Below are 19,539 nucleotides of genomic sequence, written 5' to 3' on the forward strand. Positions count from 1 at the left end.
CTGTGCTCATAAGTGCTGTTGTCATGTCCAGGTGAGGTCTTGCAGCCGGTCACAGACATGGATATTCCTCAGCAGCTGGTGGAGAGGCTGCAGGAGGAGAAGAGGGTGGAAGCTCAGAAGAGAAAGGAGAGGCAGGAAGCACACCTTTACATGCAAGTACAGGTAAGGTGTCATAATGCCCGATTAAATCAGTCACTCTTAAATATTCAAATGTCCTTCTAAATGGAAGATGTTTTGGTCCACTTGGTGTGGCAGATAAAATGGGTCACTTTAGGTCTTGTTTGCGTAGACTTTTCAGTTTAGATCTTTAGAGTGGGCGTTGTTAAATAATTCTATGCTACTTTGTGTTTCTGTTTAACAAATACTAACTCTTTGTTCTTGTAGATGGTGACAGAAGACCAGTTCTGCGGGCATCAGGGCAACGACATGTATGATGAAGAAAAAGTCAAATACACAGTGTTCAAAGTTCTGAAGAGCTCCACACTGGCTGAGTTTGTTCAGAACCTCTCACAGACCATGGTGAGACTCCACTTGGCACAATTTATTTATAAATCTATTCATTCCCAATAAAAAATGCCTTGCCAAAATATCAGCCATTAATACTTGAAAAAGCAACTATAGATTTCAGCAAATTGTCAGTGAACTCTGCTACCTTACCTGCTAGCTAAACACTGAAACATACATTAAACATTACAAAAAAAACTACATATATATATATATATATATAAAATAAAATTAAATATTTGGAACGTGTTCTAGTTTTTTAGGTTGCTTGTAAATTGTCATTTGTTGGTATTTACATTTATTTAATATCAGATTAGTTGCATTTGTTTTCTGATCTGTCCATGAAGATGGTCTCAATGCACTGCTTTTCCTCCAGGGTTTCCCACAGGACCAGATGAGACTGTGGCCAATGCAGGCCAGAAGCAACGGAACTAAACGGCCGGCTATGTTGGATTATGAAGCAGATTGCAACAAGTCTGTAAGTCTGTGCGCTCATGTTTTTAAACACTTATGTTTTTTTGAAGTCATTCTTGTTTCTTATGTTGCTCTGTATGGAAGAATAAAGCTGTTCATTTCAATGTCACAAACAGATGATCGACTTGAGCGATAACGAGAACCCATGGACAATATTTCTGGAAACCGTAGATCCAGAAATGGCCGCCAGCGGTGCAACGTTACCCAAGTTTGACAAAGACCGTGAGTTTCGACATGTACATATATTCAGAACCATTTTATGTTTTGTTTATTCTTACTGAAGGGTAAAATGGCCTACAAAACCTTTCCAGTTCTGATAGCATCATACTTTTAACCCGGTTTTCATTTTCAGATGATGTTATGTTGTTCTTGAAGATGTATGATCCAAAAACCAGAAGCTTAAATTATTGTGGACATATCTACACACCTATATCCTGTAAAATACGTGAGTAATCAAAGCTATGTATAATAGGGTTGTTCTCATTAAACAGTTCTTAATTAAATGATAGTCAGTCCTTTCTGATTCTTAATCAGTTCTAACCTTGACCCAAACAGGAGGCTTGCTGCCCGTTATGTGTGAAAGAGCAGGGTTTCAGCAGGGAACTAGCCTTATCCTCTATGAGGTAAGACTGTTGGTTTACACTGTATTCCTAATCATGCATTTATTCATTTGTAGTCTTGTACAGAAAGTGGTTATTAGAGATGCATTATATGCCTGTAGTAATTGTTGTGGTTTAAAACAGTTAAAGGACTCCTGTAATGCTAGATTAAAAAAATTAGTTAAGTCAATTTAGTCATCCTAGTCAATGTAGTTTGATTTTTATTTCACAATATTACTGTTTATGGTCAAATAAACGTGGCCTTGGTATGCATAAGAGACCTCAAGCTGTTGTGTCTTGGTTTATTACATGCATTCTTAATGTAAATGTGTGCCATGAGCTTGATATTAGGAATATATCGCTAAAACATGGTGCATTCTGTGTTACAGGAAGTTAAACCGAATTTAACAGAGCGAATACAAGACTACGATGTCTCCCTGGACAAGGCTCTGGATGAGCTGATGGATGGAGACATAATTGTGTTCCAGAAGTAAGTATTCGTTGTCTTAATTTCTAAATTAATTTTTCACCGCTTAACGGGGCCGTGATATTGATTGTTCTTTTGATGAATGGCCACTAGGGATGATCCTGAAAATGAAACCAGTGAGCTGCCTACTGCAAAAGACTACTTCAGAGACCTGTACCACCGTGTGGATGTCATCTTCTGTGACAAGACCATTCACAATGACCCAGGCTTTGTTGTGACACTGTCAAACCGAATGAACTACTTCCAGGTCAGGTTTTTTTTAAAAAGTAGATGAGAATGCTGATCTACTGCCAGAAACCTCTGGAAAATCATCTCATCATAATTCATTTATTTTCAGGTGGCAAAGACTGTTGCGCAGAGGTTAAACACTGACCCTATGCTCCTGCAGTTCTTCAAGTCACAGGGGTACGTCTTTTAATTTTCAGTTTGGTGTGACGTCTTTCCCCTATGTTTTTATCCATAAACTTACATTTTTCTTCTTCTTCTTCTCAGGTACAGAGACGGCCCTGGCAACCCACTAAGGCACAACTATGAAGGCACTCTCAGAGACCTGCTGCAGTTTTTCAAGCCCCGGCAGCCAAAGAAACTCTACTACCAGCAGGTAAAGGAGAGCTCTTATCTTACTCTAAGGGAATATGAGATCTTCCAAGCCGTCACGTTCCGGGCATCTGATTTATTCATGGTTTTGCCTCCCCACAGCTCAAGATGAAGATTACAGACTTTGAGAACAGGAGGAGTTTCAAAGCCATTTGGCTCAACAATATTTTTCGAGAGGAGGTAAGAAATTCCTACTCACTTGCATAATGTATGTTTCCATAATGTTCTGCACACTTATCACTGGGAGTATTTTCTCTCCCTCACATTAGGAGATCACACTATACCCCGACAAGCATGGCTGTGTTCGGGACCTTCTGGAGGAATGTAAAAAGGCAGTTGAACTCTCCGACAAAGGCTCAGAGAAGCTGAGGTCTGTCTGTTCTCAATTCAGTGCACTTTTCATTAATCAGGCATTTCCATATGCCAAGTCTATATTGTTCTTCAGCGTCTGCTTTGAGAGGTGTTTAAGGTACTTGAGTGCAGTAAAACTTTGGTGTTTAGTGGTGGGTTTTTTTTAATCCATGTTCCATTTATTTTGTGAGGTTTAAATAATTTAAAAGCCTGGTTAGTGTTATGGTTTTCTAGTAATACGTTACTAGTTTAAAAGTCTCAACAAGGCTGTTTTTATTTAGTCAAAAATACATAAAACTATTGTGAAATATAATTTAATTTTTTTTTTTTTGTGATGGGAAGTCTTCACTTATCACATCCTTCAGAAATCAGTTTAATATGCTGATTTGGTGCTCAAGAAACATTGTTGTGGTGCTGTTCTTTGAATAGACGGTTGAATATTTTGCTCAATTTAAAAACACTTTAACTGACCCCAAACTGCACATGTACATGGCTCTACACAAAGCACTTACTTTACTATAAAGCACAGGCATTGTGATATTGTAACATTCCTTATAGTTAAACTGACATGTCTAAAAGTTCTCACAAACATGGGGTTCATGTGACAATGCTTTTAAAATGTATTGTTTTTATGACTTGTTGGATGAGAAAAGATAACAGACTTGTCGATTCTGGAGAAAACCACTGATATATCAGCCAATCATGCATTAATAACTCAATGACTCTGCTGCGATCTATTACGAGTTGCTCTGACCATTTTTCTAACCCCTTTCACTGGTCACTGCTATTATTAACGGTGTCTTTTTTGCCCTCTCTGTAGGCTTTTAGAAATTGTCAGCTACAAAATTATTGGGGTTCACCAGGAAGATGAATTGCTAGAATGTTTATCTCCAGCAGCCAGTCGAACGTTCAGAATAGAGGTAAGGTAGAGCTGATACACGCCAACCCTCAAAGCGCATCATTCGCTGATGTCCACAACAAAGGATCTGTTCCCTAGTAAAAACTCTTAAAATGATTTGGCATCGGACTTGCCACTTTTACTTGTGGATGCTGTTCCCCTTAAAACAAGTTTGATCTCTTTTGTGGCAGGAAATCCCTCCTGACCAAGTGGACCTGGACAAGGAGAATGAAATGCTGATTCCAGTTGCACATTTCCACAAGGAAGTCTTTGGGACATTCGGAATTCCCTTTTTGCTCAAGATCCGTCAGGTGTGTTAGCTGAGAGCATTGTGTAGGCGGGCAGCTGTCACTTGTTTGCCGTGTAGGTGGATGGCTGTCATTTGTTCGGTTTGGATGTCATGTCCGTTTTAATGCATGCATTTATTGTGGCAGGGGGAACCCTTCAGAGAAGTGATGAAGAGAATTCAGAGCATGCTTGACATTCAGGAGAAGGAGTTTGAGAAGGTAAGAGAAGCTTTACAAATGAGTCAGATGTAATCACGTTGTGTCAGTGAATTGGCCAACCTGGAAATATTTTGCACATTAACCCTTAAAAGCATTTCTTTGGTCACTATTGCTATGTTGTATTTTAGTATGTTTTCCTGCAAGGCTATTGAATTTTATTGAATTTGCATTGTCTTTATAAACTGATGGGAAAGCATCAATCATAATACTACCTTGGACTTAAAACAAAAGAATGAATTAAGTAATATCCTTGAGACTTGATATGGTTTAACTATTTCGTGCTCAGCAAGTGCATAATTCAAATATTATTGTCACTTGATGGTGGACCTAAAATATTGATCTTAAAGGGTTAGTTCGCCCAATTTGCAAAATTATGTCATTAATAACTCACCCTCATGTTGTTCCAAACCCGTAAGACATCCGTTTATTTTTGGAACACAGTTTAAGATATTTTAGATTTAGTCTGAGAGCTCTTAGTCCCTTCATTGAAGCGGTTGTACGGTATACTGTCCATGTCCAGAAAGGTAAGAAAAACATCATCAAAGTAGTCCATGTGACATCAGAGGGTCAGTTAGAATATTTTGAAGCATCGAAAATACATTTTGGTCCAAAACTAGCAAAAACTATGACTTTATTCAGCATTGTCTTCTCTTTCGTGTCTGTTGTAAGACATTTCAAAACAAAGCAGTTTGTCATATCCGGTTCACGAATGAATCATTCGATGTAACCGGATCTTTTTGAACCAGTTCACCAAATCGAACTGAATAGTTTTAAACTGTTCGCGTCTCCAATACGCATTAATCCACAAATGACTTAAGCTGTTAACTTTTTTTAATGTGGCGGACACTCCCTCTTAGTTCAAACAAACCAATATCCCGGAGTAATTCATTTACTCAAACAGTACACTAACTGAACTGCTGTGAAGAGAGAACTGAAGATGAACGCCGAGTCAGATGTTGAACAATAGACTGACTCGTTCTCGAGTCAAGAACCGGTTGCATCGGTTTTCGGATCACCAGTAGTTCTTTCTGACAGTTCGATTCAATAAACCGTTTGAAGAAAACAGTTCACTGGTTCTTTTGCGCTCGACGTAATGGCGTCGAATCAATCACCAAAAGAATCGGTTCGGTTCAGACGCTCTGTGTGTCAGTCTGCTTCGCTGAATCACACATGCGCAGAATCATCAGCTCCTCGGTTCTCGAATCGGACGGGTCTGACAGAAATGGTTCTTGACTCGTGAACGAGTCATTATCTGGCTCGGCTCGGTGTTCAACTTCAGTTCTCTCTTCACAGCAGTTCAGTTAGTGTACTGTTTGAGTAAATGAATTACTCCGGGATATTGGTTTGTTTGAACTCCGAGGGAGTGTCAGCCACATTAAAAAAGTTAACAGCTTAAGTCATTTGTGGATTAATGCGTATTGGAGACGTGAACAGTTTAAAACGATTCAGTTCGATTTGGTGAACTGTTTCAAAAAGATCCGGTTACATCGAATGATTCATTTGCGAACTGGATATGACAAACTGCTTTGTTTTGAACTCTGACAACAGACACGGAAGAGAAGACAATGCTGAATAAAGTCATATTTTTTGCTAGTTTTGGACCAAAATGTATTTTCGATGCTTCAAAAAATTCTAACTGACCCTCTGATGTCACATGGACTACTTTGATGATGTTTTTCTTACCTTTCTGGACATGGACAGTAGACCGTACACACAGCTTCAATGGAGGGACTGAGAGCTCTCGGACTAAATCTAAAATATCTTAAACTGTGTTCCAAAAATAAACGGATGTCTTACGGGTTTGGAACGACATGAGGGTGAGTTATTAATGACATAATTTTGCAAATTGGACAAACTAACCCTTTAACAATGGTAAAAAAATTAAAAAAAAAAGATTGAGTTATGTAGGTTTTTTTTTGTTGTTGCATAGGATATGCTCGCATGATTTAAACTTTTTAAAGTTGTTCGTTACAGAACTTGTTTATATCCATAAATGCATGTTAAAATTACTTGACAAAAATATTGTATTTTATATTGAGTAAAATGACTTCATGGAAATAGTACAGTTTTTTTCACTGTTTAGCACCTGAATTATCAAAGCATACTTTCCATGCTGTTTTAATGTACAGGTGCACCTCAAAAAATGTCATGGAAAAGGTTTTTTTTTTTTTTTATTTAATTCAATAAGCAAATGTTCTTACGCAGAGAGCTACACGGGTCCGATTTTGTAAATCCACACCCGCCCGTACCCGCAGTGCTTAAAACCGCATCCGACCCGTTTTCCGACAGCAGCACTAATTAAAATCCGCACCCGACCCGCTTAAAATAGAACCGACACCCGACCCGCACCCCAAATCAAATCAGTTAAGCCAATCACATTAGACACCCTTTTTTCGCATTTTATTGCCAGGTCATATAGAAGTTATTTATGGAAAACTCTTTTTAAAAGATATTAGTTTTTTATACATTTTATCTTAATTTTGATCAATGTTTTATCAATCATTTGCCCGTATTTAATTAATAAGAAGCAAATATATAGCAGACAATGTAATAACCTTAGTGGAATTGACAGAATTACTAAAAAATATATTGGTATTAAATGCATTTTCTGAGAATTTATATTTCACGTTTTTACTGCAAATGTCGAAATACGTGCTCTTTGATCCATCAGTGCTTGATTCACTGATCATATTAGAATAAAATATCTCATAATAAATACAAAATTGACTGATTTATGAATATATGCATAGTTCTCATCAGTCGGAAATACAGATAAACGCTTTCATTTGTTGTATTTTTGATCCTGAAAGAAAACAGAACAACAAAAGAGCGAATCATACCACCGTCTGAGGTTGTGCTTCAAGTCGAACACCCCAATTTTAAATCGTTCACAGCTGAGCATCGCAAGAGGAGGATCTGCGCCAGAGCGCACATGTGAATGAGCTGCACAGTCATTTTCAGATGCAATTTAAAAAAACAACAACCCTGGATAGCCTAGATTAGGCCCATATTCACAAATGTGTTAGCTATGGAATGAAATATCTAATATTCCGATTGTCAAATACATGCAAGTGGAAGTGTATTGTTGTTTAAACACCTTTATAACGATCGCGTTAGTTGAGCTGAATGCACGATATAATTTTATGACACAAATTTTGGAATAGGCTTAAATCAAACACATTTTAATTCAGATTCTATATATATATATATATATATAAACGGAAAACAAAAACAACGAAGAAAAAAAAAAACTGCTGGCTGATCTTTTACGTCTGTTAACTAATGACTCATGCAGCCTTTCGCACGATTGTGATTTATTTTAAAGTGGAATGTAGGCCTATTTTTACGTTTGCACGTGACTGTTTTGAACCAGTGTTTCCCTTGTGTCCGACCCGTATCCGACACAGTTGGATATTTTTCACCCGTTTCAGCCCAATTTGCGGGTCACCCGTGTTCCCCCGAACCCGTGCAGGACTCTATTCTTATGTTCTAGATTCATTGCACACAAACTGAAATATTTCAAGAAATATATATATATTTTTTTTTTATTCTGATGATTACGACTTGCAGCTTAGGAAAATAAAAACATTCTGTATCTCAAGTCAGTCAAGTAATTAAATTTTTGAATTAAATTACAAAAAATAAAGAACTTTTCCATGATATTCAAATTGAGATGCACCTGTAATAAAAAAAAGTTGTTTTTTATTTTTTTTTTTGTACTTATACTCCGTCAACTTATAACAGTTGACATGAAAACAAGTTTAAACCCATACTTCATTTACTTTTAGTTCAAGTTTGCAATAGTGATGATGGGCCGGCACCAGTATATCAACGAGGAAGACTACGAGGTGAATCTGAAAGACTTTGAGCCACAGCCAGGTATGTTACGATCTTCTGACCTCTTACATCTCAATCCGTAGACACTACGTTTATGTATGTGCCAACTTTACTATGTTCGGTCCTTTTCTCAGGGAACATGTCCCACCCGAGGCCATGGTTAGGGCTCGACCACTTCAACAAAGCTCCAAAGAGAGGTCGCTACACGTATCTGGAAAAAGCGATCAAGATTCACAACTGACAAGTCCCCGCTCTAACCGACCATACTAAAGACTTTAACCAAACCTCTTGTGTGCACCACTTTTAACACCTGCTGTCTGGGTACACAAGCACCATGTATGAAGTCTTCAGCGAATGGAGTGACTGCTGATGCTCCTGTTTTCCTTTTTGAGGCTGTTCGATTTGGCTTCTCTAACTATTGACTGCCTATTGGTCTGGAAGAATGAATTGGATTTTAACAAGGGGAATGGTATGTCCTAGACTTTTGTTTTGATTTTTATTTTGTTGTTGTTGTTTTTTTTTGTTTTTCTTTTTAAGTTGGGTTTTTAAAAAAAAAATGTGTTATGGCAAGATAGCTGCTGCATTGTGAGGTGGAAGCGATGGAGGAGTTTGTCATTTTACAGAAGAATTAAAGGATTCCTTCATCCTTCAACAAAAAAAAAAAATCACTGCAAATGGCTGAGGCTTTTGCTAGTTGCCCTGACATGGTTGTCTATTTTCTGGTCCCTTAGCGCAACTAGTCAATTTCCATGTTTACACGATTCTTCTTTCTCACTTCGTTTGGTTGGAGAAATTCAGTTCGTCTTCTCTGGAAATCCTGTGTAATAAAGTAAAGAGCCACAGCATCAGTTTAAAATAAATACAAATGAAATAAATCGTCTGTTCTTCATCTTGCACGTTGGCACTTAATAGCCAAGGTTTTACATTTCTCAGCTTTGTTAAATGTAATCTTTGGTTGGAGTTTGATTTGCATATCCCTTTGGGTTTTTTTCTTTTTCTCTCCCCATAAAGGTTTGTTTTCCCCGTTTGTTAGCTCCTCTGTCACTGGCTGTGGGTTTATTCTGATGGTAAGGGAGGGGTCGCCTGCTGACAGCTCCAGGTTTGTTGTACTGTTTGTTGGCACGAGGTTGCAGACGTATAGAAGACTGGTTTGTGATTTAGAGAAACCAGCATTAAAGAACCAATACCATTGTTTTTTTTTTTTTTTTTTTTCTTTAAGCACAGAAGGAACGCTCCCTAGTGCATAGTTGGCTTTGTAAAAACAATTCAAAATGTATATTTAAAGAATGAACATGTAAACTTTAAAAACACTGATTTGTTTGGTACAGATCAATTCAGATGTTCATATTCATTGTGTGTAGTTTTATTTTGGATCCAGACGGTTTCATTTGGGTTTTTTTTCCCTTAACTAATTGCAACAGTTTGTCTCGTTTAAGTGCAGTACAAAGAAGACCTGCAGATCACATCTATCTTTGTTTGATTTTTTTCCTTCTCTCCAGTCTAATTCCTCTGTGTAGCAGCAGTGTATGAAAACTCTTCCTGTATATTGCCTTTTTGCTGGAAAATGTATGTTGAATAAAATTTTCTATAAAAGCTACCACCATGGCCCTTGAAGAATTGTGATTAGACACTGTCTTGTAATGTGAAGATTTCAGTGTGTAAAAACAGCATGCAGAGTTCTCATTAAGGTATTGCACAGACACATTTCAGTTTTATTATAACGGTTCAATTTAGATGCACATTATGACATTTTTGACATTATTCAAAAAATGCAGACTTCTTACAGAAGTGAAAAAATGCTAATCAGTAAGTCCGTTTTGGCAATGTGGTAATTAAAAAAGTGAGTTTTGAAAGTATGATTTCCATTATTTTAATTAAAAGATCTTGATAGTCCTAAGTTAAGTGTTCTCAACCTTTAGACTCCAAAGCCTCCCAGTGCCCACAGCAATATTCAAAGACCCCATGACTTTTTCCCAGGATATATATTTTTTTATAGGTTTTTCCCAATAAAATTTATTAGGTATTGACATAACTACAAAAATGTCTATCGTTTATTTTAAAAAAGAAATGACTTAAGTTCTAGAGATCATACTTTCAAATGAAGACACTTCGTATATCCAGGTTTTCTACACCTTGTTTTTAAAAAATAACATTTCTAAATGCACGACCATGCCGTGGAAAAACCGATTTTGGTTCCCCAAAAAACTTTTCCTTTTAACACTTTCGTTTTCTAATTTTAATAATCTAAACAATATTTTTCCCTTTGTCCAACTGGAAAGTTTCCATGTATGTTAAAGGTTCTTCGTGAAACCAGTTAATGCCAGAATCACTGATATTTACATCGTGATATAAAAATCTAATCTTTGGTTCCAGAAACTCCTCAACACTCTGAAGCTTTAACCCTGAGTCCTTTATAGATATACAATCAAAACAATGAGTATTCATGTTCATTTAAGAGTATTTGTATATGTAATATAATGTAATAATAAAGACAAAGATTGCGAAGCTTTAGTTTATACAAGCAAGTTTGTATTCGATGACATCAGTGTTGGCCCAAAAGTATCCTCCAGTCCTTCATATCGTGTAAGGTGCCACACAAATCCATGAGTGGTGTTAAAAGTTGGGGAAGGGTTAGCAACATCGCTTCTTTTCAATGTGCAGGATCTTATTGCATTTAGGGCATGTGTGATAGACGTCTTTGAAAAACTTCATGAAGAATGGAATCAGACAGCAGCACAAAACAAACCTGGAAAAGAGGCAGACGGTTTGGCTTTCACAATGCGCACAAGATTTGATTTTTTTTTTTTTTTAGCTGCAAATTCAAATGGACTCTTACCCGCACAGGATGAAGAGTAAGCACATCAACCAGGCGTAAACTCCCACTTTGTAGGTGACATTGGTTAAGACCTGCTGTTGGCAGCTTGTGCAGGTGGCCATTCCTGGATTGCGACCCAGCTCATATGATTCGTAGCTGACAAATTTGTTTTTGGCTTCCGTTGACTGAACTACAGGAGAAGAACGTGTTTTAGTAGGTGTTTTTTCGTTTTGTTTTTAATCTCTGATTTTTGTATACCATTATACAAGTTTTCATCCAATAGTGTGTCATCTAGCGTATTTAGTAACTACATCACTAGAGGGTCGTTGTAGACAGGAAGCTTTGATTGGCACAAAGTTTCACAAGTAGCCTAATGTCTTGTACAGTCGTGGCCAAGTTTTGAGAATTACATAAATATTGGAAATTGGAAAAGTTGCTGCTTAAGTTTTTATAATAGCAATTTGCATATACTCCAGAATGTTATGAAGAGTGATCAGATGAATTGAATAGTCCTTCTTTGCCATGAAAATGAACTTAAAACTAAAAAAACCTTTCCACTGCATTCATTGCTGTCATTAAAGGACCTGCTGAGATCATTTCAGTAATCGTCTTGTTAAGGTGAAAATGTTGACGAGCACAAGGCTGGAGATCATTATGTCAGGCTGATTGGGTTAGAATGACTTTACATGTTAAAAGGAGGGTGATGCTTGAAATCATTGTTCTTCCATTGTTAACCACGGTGACCTGCAAAGAAACGCGTGCAGCCATCATTGCATTGCATAAAAATGGCTTCACAGGCAAGGATATTGTGGCTATTAAGATTGCACCTAAATCAACAATTTATAGGATCATCAAGAACTTCAAGGAAAGAAGTTCAATTCTTGTAAAGAAGGCTTCAGGGCACTCAAGAAAGTCCAGCAAGCGCCAGGATCGTATCCTAAAGAGGATTCAGCTGCGGGATCGGAGTGCCACCAGTGCAGAGCTTGCTCAGGAATGGCAGCAGGCAGGTGTGAGCGCATCTGCACGCACAGTGAGGCCAAGACTTTTGGAAGATGGCCTGGTGTCAAGAAGGGCAGCAAAGAAGCCACTTCTCTCCAAAAAAAAACATCAGGGACAGATTGATCTTCTGCAGAAAGTATAGTGAATGGACTGCTGAGGACTGGGGCAAAGTCATATTCTCCGATGAAGCCCCTTTCCGATTGTTTGGGGCATCTGGAAAAAGGCTTGTCCGGAGAAGAAAAGGTGAGCGCTACCATCAGTCCTGTGTCATGCCAACAGTAAAGCATCCTGACACCATTCATGTGTGGGGTTGCTTCTCATCCAAGGGAGTGGGCTCACTCACAGTTCTGCCCAAAAACACAGCCATGAATAAAGAATGTTACCAAAACACCCTCCAACAGCAACTTCTTCCAACAACAGTTGGTTGAAGAGTGGTGGTGAAGTGGTGAAGAGCAATGCATTTTCCAGCATGATGGAGCACCGTGCCATAAGGCAAAAGTGATAACTAAGTGGCTCGGGGACCAGAATGTTGAAATTTTGGGTCCATGGCCTGGAAACTCCCCAGATCTTAATCCCATTGAGAACTTGTGGTCAATCCTCAAGAGGCGGGTGGACAAACAAAAACCCACTAATTCTGACAAACTCCAAGAAGTAATTATGAAAGAATGGGTTGCTATCAGACAGATCCTTCCTTTCGCGAGATTAGGCGCCCATTTAAAGCGATTGAAACCAAGAATTCTGAGGAGGGGGGAAGTCAAAACTGCGAGATACAAACTCAGAATTAAGTTAGAAAAAATTTGAATTATGAGATTTAAACTCAGATTTCTGGGAGGGGGGGGGGGGTAGAATTGCAGGGGGGGGGGTAGACATCAACGTACAAGATAAACTCAGAACTGTGAGAAATAAAGTCTGAATAGTGTTATAAACTTGAGATTCTATTATTATTTTAGTCCATGAAAGAAACAGGCTTCCATAAACCCTGCACACTTTAGTTTTATTTAAATGTTGCATAAAAGCAATATAATCGACCGATATCGTGTACAGTACAATCCTGACATTCTCAAGCAAAACATGGGCAATTCTTTCCGCGTGGTCTTTACAACTGATAGTTTTCCAAAGATAAATGACAGGTAACAGGCTCACCAGGTCTGGCTGATTGCATCTGGGTTCGAGAATCGTCGATAGTCGAGCTTTGTGGGCTGAATGGAGTGTGCACATGGTAGACCTTGACGTTGGAGCCCTTGGCACCCTCTACTGTTGATGCCAAGCAAAAAGATACAGAGAACATTTATATTTCTGAAATATAACTATTTCAGAATTCCAGATTTACGTCACTCACACACTGGCTTGATTGTTTTTCCATTATTATGAGCCATTGAAAATGAACAATGATAATTGACTTACTTGGTATGACATACGGAGGTGGGTCTCCAGTTCCGTCAGCACTCATTCTGTCTTTGCTGGGTGTAAACTGCTGGGACAAAATAAAAGTCTTAATATGTGATGTTTTACAATATATTTTCATATGCTAAAAGTGCTTAAATGACTTCTGTGCAGCATATTGTTTACAAATGTGATTTTGCACTGGTTACTTGAATTATCTGTTACTGGTAAGTAAAAACATAAGAAAATTCTCAGTAAAGATGCTGAAATGGGCAGAACACCTTCAAAGGGCAATGCCTTGTCAGCCCTCACTTTCTCAATGAAATAAACGGAACACTCGTTTTCTCTTTTTCCGGCTCAGTAATCATCAATATATGTGTAGCTGCCAACTTCCTGGAGCTCAGACTTGTTTTGCATAAAAGACTTTGTTTTGAATAAAACACAGTCATATGGCATTTATTTCTATGATTATTTGTAATGGTAAACACCTTAGTTAACAAAAAGGTGATAGTGTTACAAGCCCTGATTGATATAGATGTCCACCCAAAGACAGAAGTGGAATGTTGCTCTGCCGCATGTCTGGCTGCGCTACTAATACTTGATTATTAGACCCTAATGCTCATGGAAGATAGGAGCTGGTTAAACTGAAAATTTATACAACAATATGATATTTTATGTAGTATAGACCAAACACACACAAGCTCCAGCAACTGTGTTAGGAATTAGGACATTAAACAGCTTTTGTCATTTAATTTATGCAGACACTTTTATCCAAAGCAACTTACAGTGCATTCAAGCCACAAATTTTTTTTTACCAGTATGTGTTCTCCCTTGGAACTGAACCCACAACCTTTTGTGCTGCTAACACAATGCTCTACCACTGAGCGACAGGGACATTTGTTATTGACAAACATTTGTTTGTCATTTGTTATTTCTCTTAAATGAGCTCGTTTTCACTCCTAGACAAGATTTTTGGAGTACACTCGTTTACCTCTCTAAGCAAATATATCAGATCAACACCAGAACAGAATATTTCAACCAAATGTATATTTCATATGTTAGTGTAAAGTTATTTTGATTATTTTTAGGTGTGGATCAACAGGAGGTGACCTGGAAATGTAAAATACGTCAGCCTACTAAAGCAAAATTACACAAAGTCAAAAAGCACCATTCATTGCTCGGCTTTGATCAATGCATTCACTGCGCTGTCTTCTTTTCTTAAATGACGCATTTTAGCTCCTGCTGTTCAGCATAACAAAGCTTAACAGTCAAATCAAAACAAGGCCTCAAAATTTGTAATTTACATTTATTAAAAAAAAATGTTAAGTCTTATTTTAAGCTTCATCTGTTTCTTAAATCCCTCTCTGTTCTGTCTTGTACTATTCCAGAAGATATTTTTTTAACAGTATTATTAGCACTTCTCCTGTTATTGCCTCCTTAAGATGACCCCCCCCCCCCATTTGTAATCATCATTTCTAAATCACTTTGGATAAAAGTGTCTGCTAAATTAATAAAAGTAAATAATATTTAATTTAATAAATTGCTCAAGAAAATTAGCTCTGATTGGAAACAAATCAGCCTTTAAATCATAATAAATCATCTTAATCAGCAGTTCCTGAACATTTGTCATTCAGAGTTCTAATTAAATTCAACAAACAATTCAAGATTAAAACCATGAAAGTAATATAAACAGCAGTGCCAAACTGTTTAATTGTTTGGAGCTCATTTTTACATCCTTAACTTTAACCTAAATCCATAAGCGCTCCAAAACTTCAGACAGTCTAGTTAGTAAAGTTTTGTGTACAGCGAGCTTTCTTACCTGTCTTGTTGAGGCTGTAGCTTGGTTAGACTGAAACCAGTTTCTATTGCGTTTACAAGCTTTTCAGAATCACTCGACTACTCCACCCACCTACATTAAAATATGCTGTCACCTTTTATGAATGCTGTTGTGACAGAAACAGGAAGAAGATTGTATTCATACCACATCTGTCATTGAAAACGTCTCTGAATAACCAGTTTTGCTGATAGCAGTCAATGGCGGCTTATATGAATATAAACATACTGCGTTTGGACTGAAGTGTACTGTGCTAGAAGGTGTCTAGTTTTCACTTTTCACACCTTAAAGAGTTTTCTGCTATAATGTGAAGTTGGCCAGAAAATATGGTAGCCGAATCAGAACTAAACTGGAGTTTGTGACTCCGTTACTCTAGTGTTTTGCTGAGACTGATTTGACTGTCTTTGGCCTTGTGTATTAAATTAAGAATAGCTTCAAAACTTCAAAATTCAAGGATGGATGGATGGATATTAGTGTGTGATGTGTAAAAGCCTTTTGATAGCTGTCCCCTAGTATATTTGAATGTTGATACAGTAATGTTAGTGTCATTGTGACCCCCTTAAATCTTTAAATCTTAGATCTGGTGTCTCTCGACAACATAAACCTACAATAAAATTCAGAATATATTTACAGAGTCTGTTCATCTAGGTGATGTTAACTTATACATATACTAATGCAAGTTGTATAAATGAGCATAAGCTGTATTATAAACAAGCACAAATTAACAATGAACAATGGTATCTTTGTAAATGACCATTTACCTAGATTATTAAATGCTGGTTTGTTCATTGCTTTAATGAATGTTAACAAGTTGAAGCTTATTGTTGCCAATATGTTTAATAGAAGATGTGTGATTACTGTCAAGGTGAGTTTTTGTAGCTTATAATGAGTGATTATAAAACGTGAAAATCATCAAAATATGTCTTCACTGTGAATCATGTTTGAGTTGAATTATGTTTGTAAGTCTTCGGTGTGAATTAAGAGAGGTGTTCACATGTTTAACATCCCGTTACGGTGGTCTGAAACGTGGAAATCCTTTCTTGAAACTAACTAGATATAGTAAGGATGTTTCACATTTTTCAGACTCCAACTTTTTTAAAGTTTAAGATATTGTTCTAATCTGAGGTTGAATCTTTGTAACAGGTAGCATGCCATCACCACATTAGCCAATTAAACTTACTTACACATAGATTTTGTAAGCGATAAACTTCCCTACAAGTGCTAGTGGCAAAAAACTAATTAAGATGAATGTGTGAGGGGTACATGAGCTGCTGGGGAGGTTTTGACTTCATGTGCTGTCCAGGTGTGGCAGGGAGTGGTAGAGTACATGCTGCTGATATCATGAGAGTGGGCTCGGCTTCTCAGCTGCGTCTCTTTGTGTGACACTCCTTTGACTGCGGTTTAGCTCGTCCGGCAGCATTCCACCAAACATTCTCTGTTCCACATTCCAGGAAAGGTTGCAAACTTTCTGCTGATGATGTACAGAAAAATAAATATAGTGAGATGTCTGGTTTCTTGGGCCTGTAATATTTTCTTATGCTGTCTTGGTCTGCCCATTTCCTATGGATGTGCGCTGGAAGAGTGTGACCTATGGTTATCTGCACATGTCATCATCATGTAACTAAACTCTTTAAATATGTGCAATATATACACTACCAAGGTTTTGTAAAAAGAAATGAATACTTTTAGGCAGCAATAATGCAATACATTGATCAAAAGCAACAGTAAAGAAATTCATAACTTCACAAGGAATGGACTGAGGCTGGACTCAACCCATACAGACATGTCAAAGAATTTTGCTACAGTTGTTGTATTCCTCTAGTTGAGCAACTCCTGAACCACAGACAACATCAGAGGTGTCTTGGGCTAAAGAGTCCACCGAGTAAACTGAAGTCCAGTGTTAAGTTTCCACAGTCTGTGATGATTTGGGGTTCAATGTCTTCTGCTGGTGTTGATTCATTGTGTTATTGAAAACCAAAGTCACTGCACCCGTTTACCAAGAAATTTTGGAGCAGTTCATGCTTCCTTCTGCTGACCAGCTTTTTAAGATGCTGATTTCATTTTCCAGCAGGATTTGGCACCTATACCCACACTGCCAAAAGCACCAAAAGTTGGTTAAATGACCATGGTGTTGGTGTGCTTGACTGGCCAGCAAACTCACCAGACCTGAACCCCAGAGAGAATCTATGGGGTATTGTCAAGAGGAAAATGAGAAACAAAAGACCAAAAAATGGAGATGAGCTGAAGGCCACGGTCAAAGAAACCTGGGTTTCTATACCACCTCAGCAGTGCCACAAACGGATCACCTCCAGGCCACACTGAATTGAGGAAGTAATTAAAGAAAAAGGAGCCCCTACCAAGTATTGAGTACATGTACAGTAAATGAACATACTTTCCAGAAGGCCAACAATTTACTACATTTTTTTTATTGGTCTTATGAAGTATTCTAATTTGTTGAGATTGGTGGGTTTTTGTTAAATGTGAGCCAAAATCATCACAATTAAAAGAACCAAAGACTTAAAATACTTCAGTATGTGTGCACTGATTTTATTTAATACATGAGTTTCACAATTTGAGTTGAATTACTGAAATAAATGAACTTTTCCACGAAATTCTGGCAAATGTTTGCATGTTAATGAGGATAAGTCACCCATTCAATTGATAAATTAACGGCTACTTAAAGATGGAAAGGGAACTAATCAGGGTATCTTCCGTCCATTCCAAATCCGTTTTCAATTAAAAAACAGAAAACGAAAGACTCAAGAGGATTCAAGTGAGAGAACATGAATTCAATAACGAGAAATTAAAAAATGGCTCGTTTATTCGTTATTCCATCTAGGTTAACAAACGGAAAATGAGTTTTTGACTTGATTTCTCATTTTGTCGTTTGGGGTTTAAAAAACGGTTTATGGCTTCAATATTTCATTCGCACTTGTGGGCCGAGCTGAAACGCTCCTTTCATCTGATTGGTCGAATCGCTCCGCCTTCAGCTTGGTCTCTACATTCTTTCAGGCAGAATAAGAGTCTTATACGAGTAATGTCTGAAACCACCGCTCACTGTTAATTAACATAATATTTGAGTCAGATGTTGCTGGACACATAATTCGTGCTACTGTGAATTGCAAGTCACCCCTTTAAATTATTTCTAGGTTATAGTATTGTATGAATGTTGTCCCACTGATAAATACAGTGCAAAAATTTCTGTTTTCTTGGATAAAAGTTAAGTGGAATAAAAATCAATAATAGACTGAACAGTTCCATGATAATATGTCTGTAACATTTACCACTCTCGTCTTTTAAGTCTAAAGGCACTAGGTAGGTGTGTGTGACATTAATAATTAATTGTGGAAATTAATATAGTTAAATTTATTAAATAAATTAGAATTTTTAGTTTTATTACATAATAATTGAATAATGTTTCTCTTTTAGTCTTCTTTGTTGGCCTTGAGAAAGCCAACATACATTTTAACATAATTATTATTATTTATTATGAGAGTAATTGAAATCGACTAAAACTTTAATGTTTCACCAAATTCAGCTCAGATCTTCAGACTCGCCTGACTCGTTGCTGTAATTGGTCAGACTTTTTCCTTCTCAAAAAATCCTAGTGACTTTCATTATATGAGCAATGAAGGTCTTACACTTAATGTCCACTAGAGGGGTGAGACAGGATTTCTATTTACGTAAGTTTAAATGACAGATAAATACATTAATTTCATGTGTACTACCATGAATATGCCATATCTGTGTAACACAGGTTCTTCAATGATAGATGGGGTGGGAGGGGGGTATACCTTAGCTCAATGATAACTGTATAATAGAAAAAAACATTAACTACTGCAGCTGGTGCCAAATAAAAATGATTATGTTTTGGAAAACTCCAAGTCAAATGTACTTGCACAAATGACTTGCTGTTACATAATACCCCTTATGCGTTGTTGGGGATGTTTTCGTCCACTAGAAGTTGAGTCTTATTTTGGCCACAACTTTCTCTGTGTTTCAGCTAATGGAATGATTTTTGGTGACAAATCTTATTTTGACATATATTTTGGGAAAATGATTGAAATGTTTCAAAAACTCAACAGTACACTGTGGGCAAATTCACTATCCTTTTGTTATGTTCGGGATGAAAAAACCCACTAAATTAAACTGCTGTAAAAATGTATCAGATAAAGATTTTTTTTTTTTTTGCATAAATCTATTAATCAACCTCAGTCCTGATCAAAACTACCAAATGTTTAAAAAAATATCCAAG

The 19,539-nt window shown here is 37.3% G+C and overlaps 2 protein-coding genes across 6 annotated transcripts in view; one reads left to right on the forward strand and one right to left on the reverse strand.

Moving 5' to 3' along the window:
• The window catches only part of LOC132149078 (ubiquitin carboxyl-terminal hydrolase 7-like), a 21,386-nt gene extending 11,536 nt beyond the window's left edge, over positions 1-9,850 (forward strand). For all 4 annotated transcript variants that reach the window (XM_059557999.1, XM_059557996.1, XM_059557998.1 and 1 more), the window contains exons 15-31: positions 32-162; positions 385-519; positions 881-982; positions 1,095-1,200; positions 1,331-1,423; positions 1,534-1,601; positions 1,967-2,067; positions 2,158-2,311; positions 2,402-2,469; positions 2,557-2,665; positions 2,764-2,841; positions 2,931-3,031; positions 3,833-3,932; positions 4,102-4,221; positions 4,345-4,416; positions 8,205-8,295; positions 8,388-9,850. In XM_059557999.1, the coding sequence (XP_059413982.1) occupies positions 32-162; positions 385-519; positions 881-982; positions 1,095-1,200; positions 1,331-1,423; positions 1,534-1,601; positions 1,967-2,067; positions 2,158-2,311; positions 2,402-2,469; positions 2,557-2,665; positions 2,764-2,841; positions 2,931-3,031; positions 3,833-3,932; positions 4,102-4,221; positions 4,345-4,416; positions 8,205-8,295; positions 8,388-8,494 (1,736 nt within the window). In that variant the 3' untranslated portion in view covers positions 8,495-9,850. The remainder of the gene's footprint in view (positions 1-31; positions 163-384; positions 520-880; positions 983-1,094; positions 1,201-1,330; positions 1,424-1,533; positions 1,602-1,966; positions 2,068-2,157; positions 2,312-2,401; positions 2,470-2,556; positions 2,666-2,763; positions 2,842-2,930; positions 3,032-3,832; positions 3,933-4,101; positions 4,222-4,344; positions 4,417-8,204; positions 8,296-8,387) is intronic.
• Positions 9,851-10,575: 725 nt separating this feature from the next.
• Positions 10,576-15,355, reverse strand: LOC132149079 (lipopolysaccharide-induced tumor necrosis factor-alpha factor homolog). 2 transcript variants are annotated; one of them, XM_059558000.1, is made up of 5 exons: positions 15,270-15,355; positions 13,472-13,541; positions 13,211-13,321; positions 11,090-11,258; positions 10,576-10,999 (listed from the first exon to the last, which is right to left on the reverse strand). In XM_059558000.1, exons 2-5 carry the CDS (start codon positions 13,515-13,517, stop codon positions 10,885-10,887), a joined length of 441 nt encoding a protein of 146 aa, XP_059413983.1. In that variant the 5' UTR covers positions 13,518-13,541; positions 15,270-15,355; the 3' UTR covers positions 10,576-10,884. The 2 variants fall into 2 exon arrangements, with proteins under 2 accessions (XP_059413983.1, XP_059413984.1); XM_059558001.1 differs by having other exon boundaries at positions 13,472-13,538; positions 15,270-15,335.
• Positions 15,356-19,539: the final 4,184 nt, after the last annotated feature.

This window comes from Carassius carassius, chromosome 9, assembly GCF_963082965.1.
Source record: "Carassius carassius chromosome 9, fCarCar2.1, whole genome shotgun sequence".
Lineage (NCBI taxonomy): Eukaryota > Metazoa > Chordata > Actinopteri > Cypriniformes > Cyprinidae > Carassius > Carassius carassius.

Coding starts and splice junctions, on each gene's coding strand:
- LOC132149079 (XM_059558000.1), bottom strand. CDS start 13,517: ATGAGTGCTGACGGAACTGGAGACCCACCTCCGTATGTCATACCAA. Junction 13,322..13,471: donor ACCTCCGTATGTCATACCAA/GTAAGTCAATTA, acceptor TGGCATCAACAG/TAGAGGGTGCCAAGGGCTCC. Junction 11,259..13,210: donor GATGCAATCAGCCAGACCTG/GTGAGCCTGTTA, acceptor CTTCTCCTGTAG/TTCAGTCAACGGAAGCCAAA.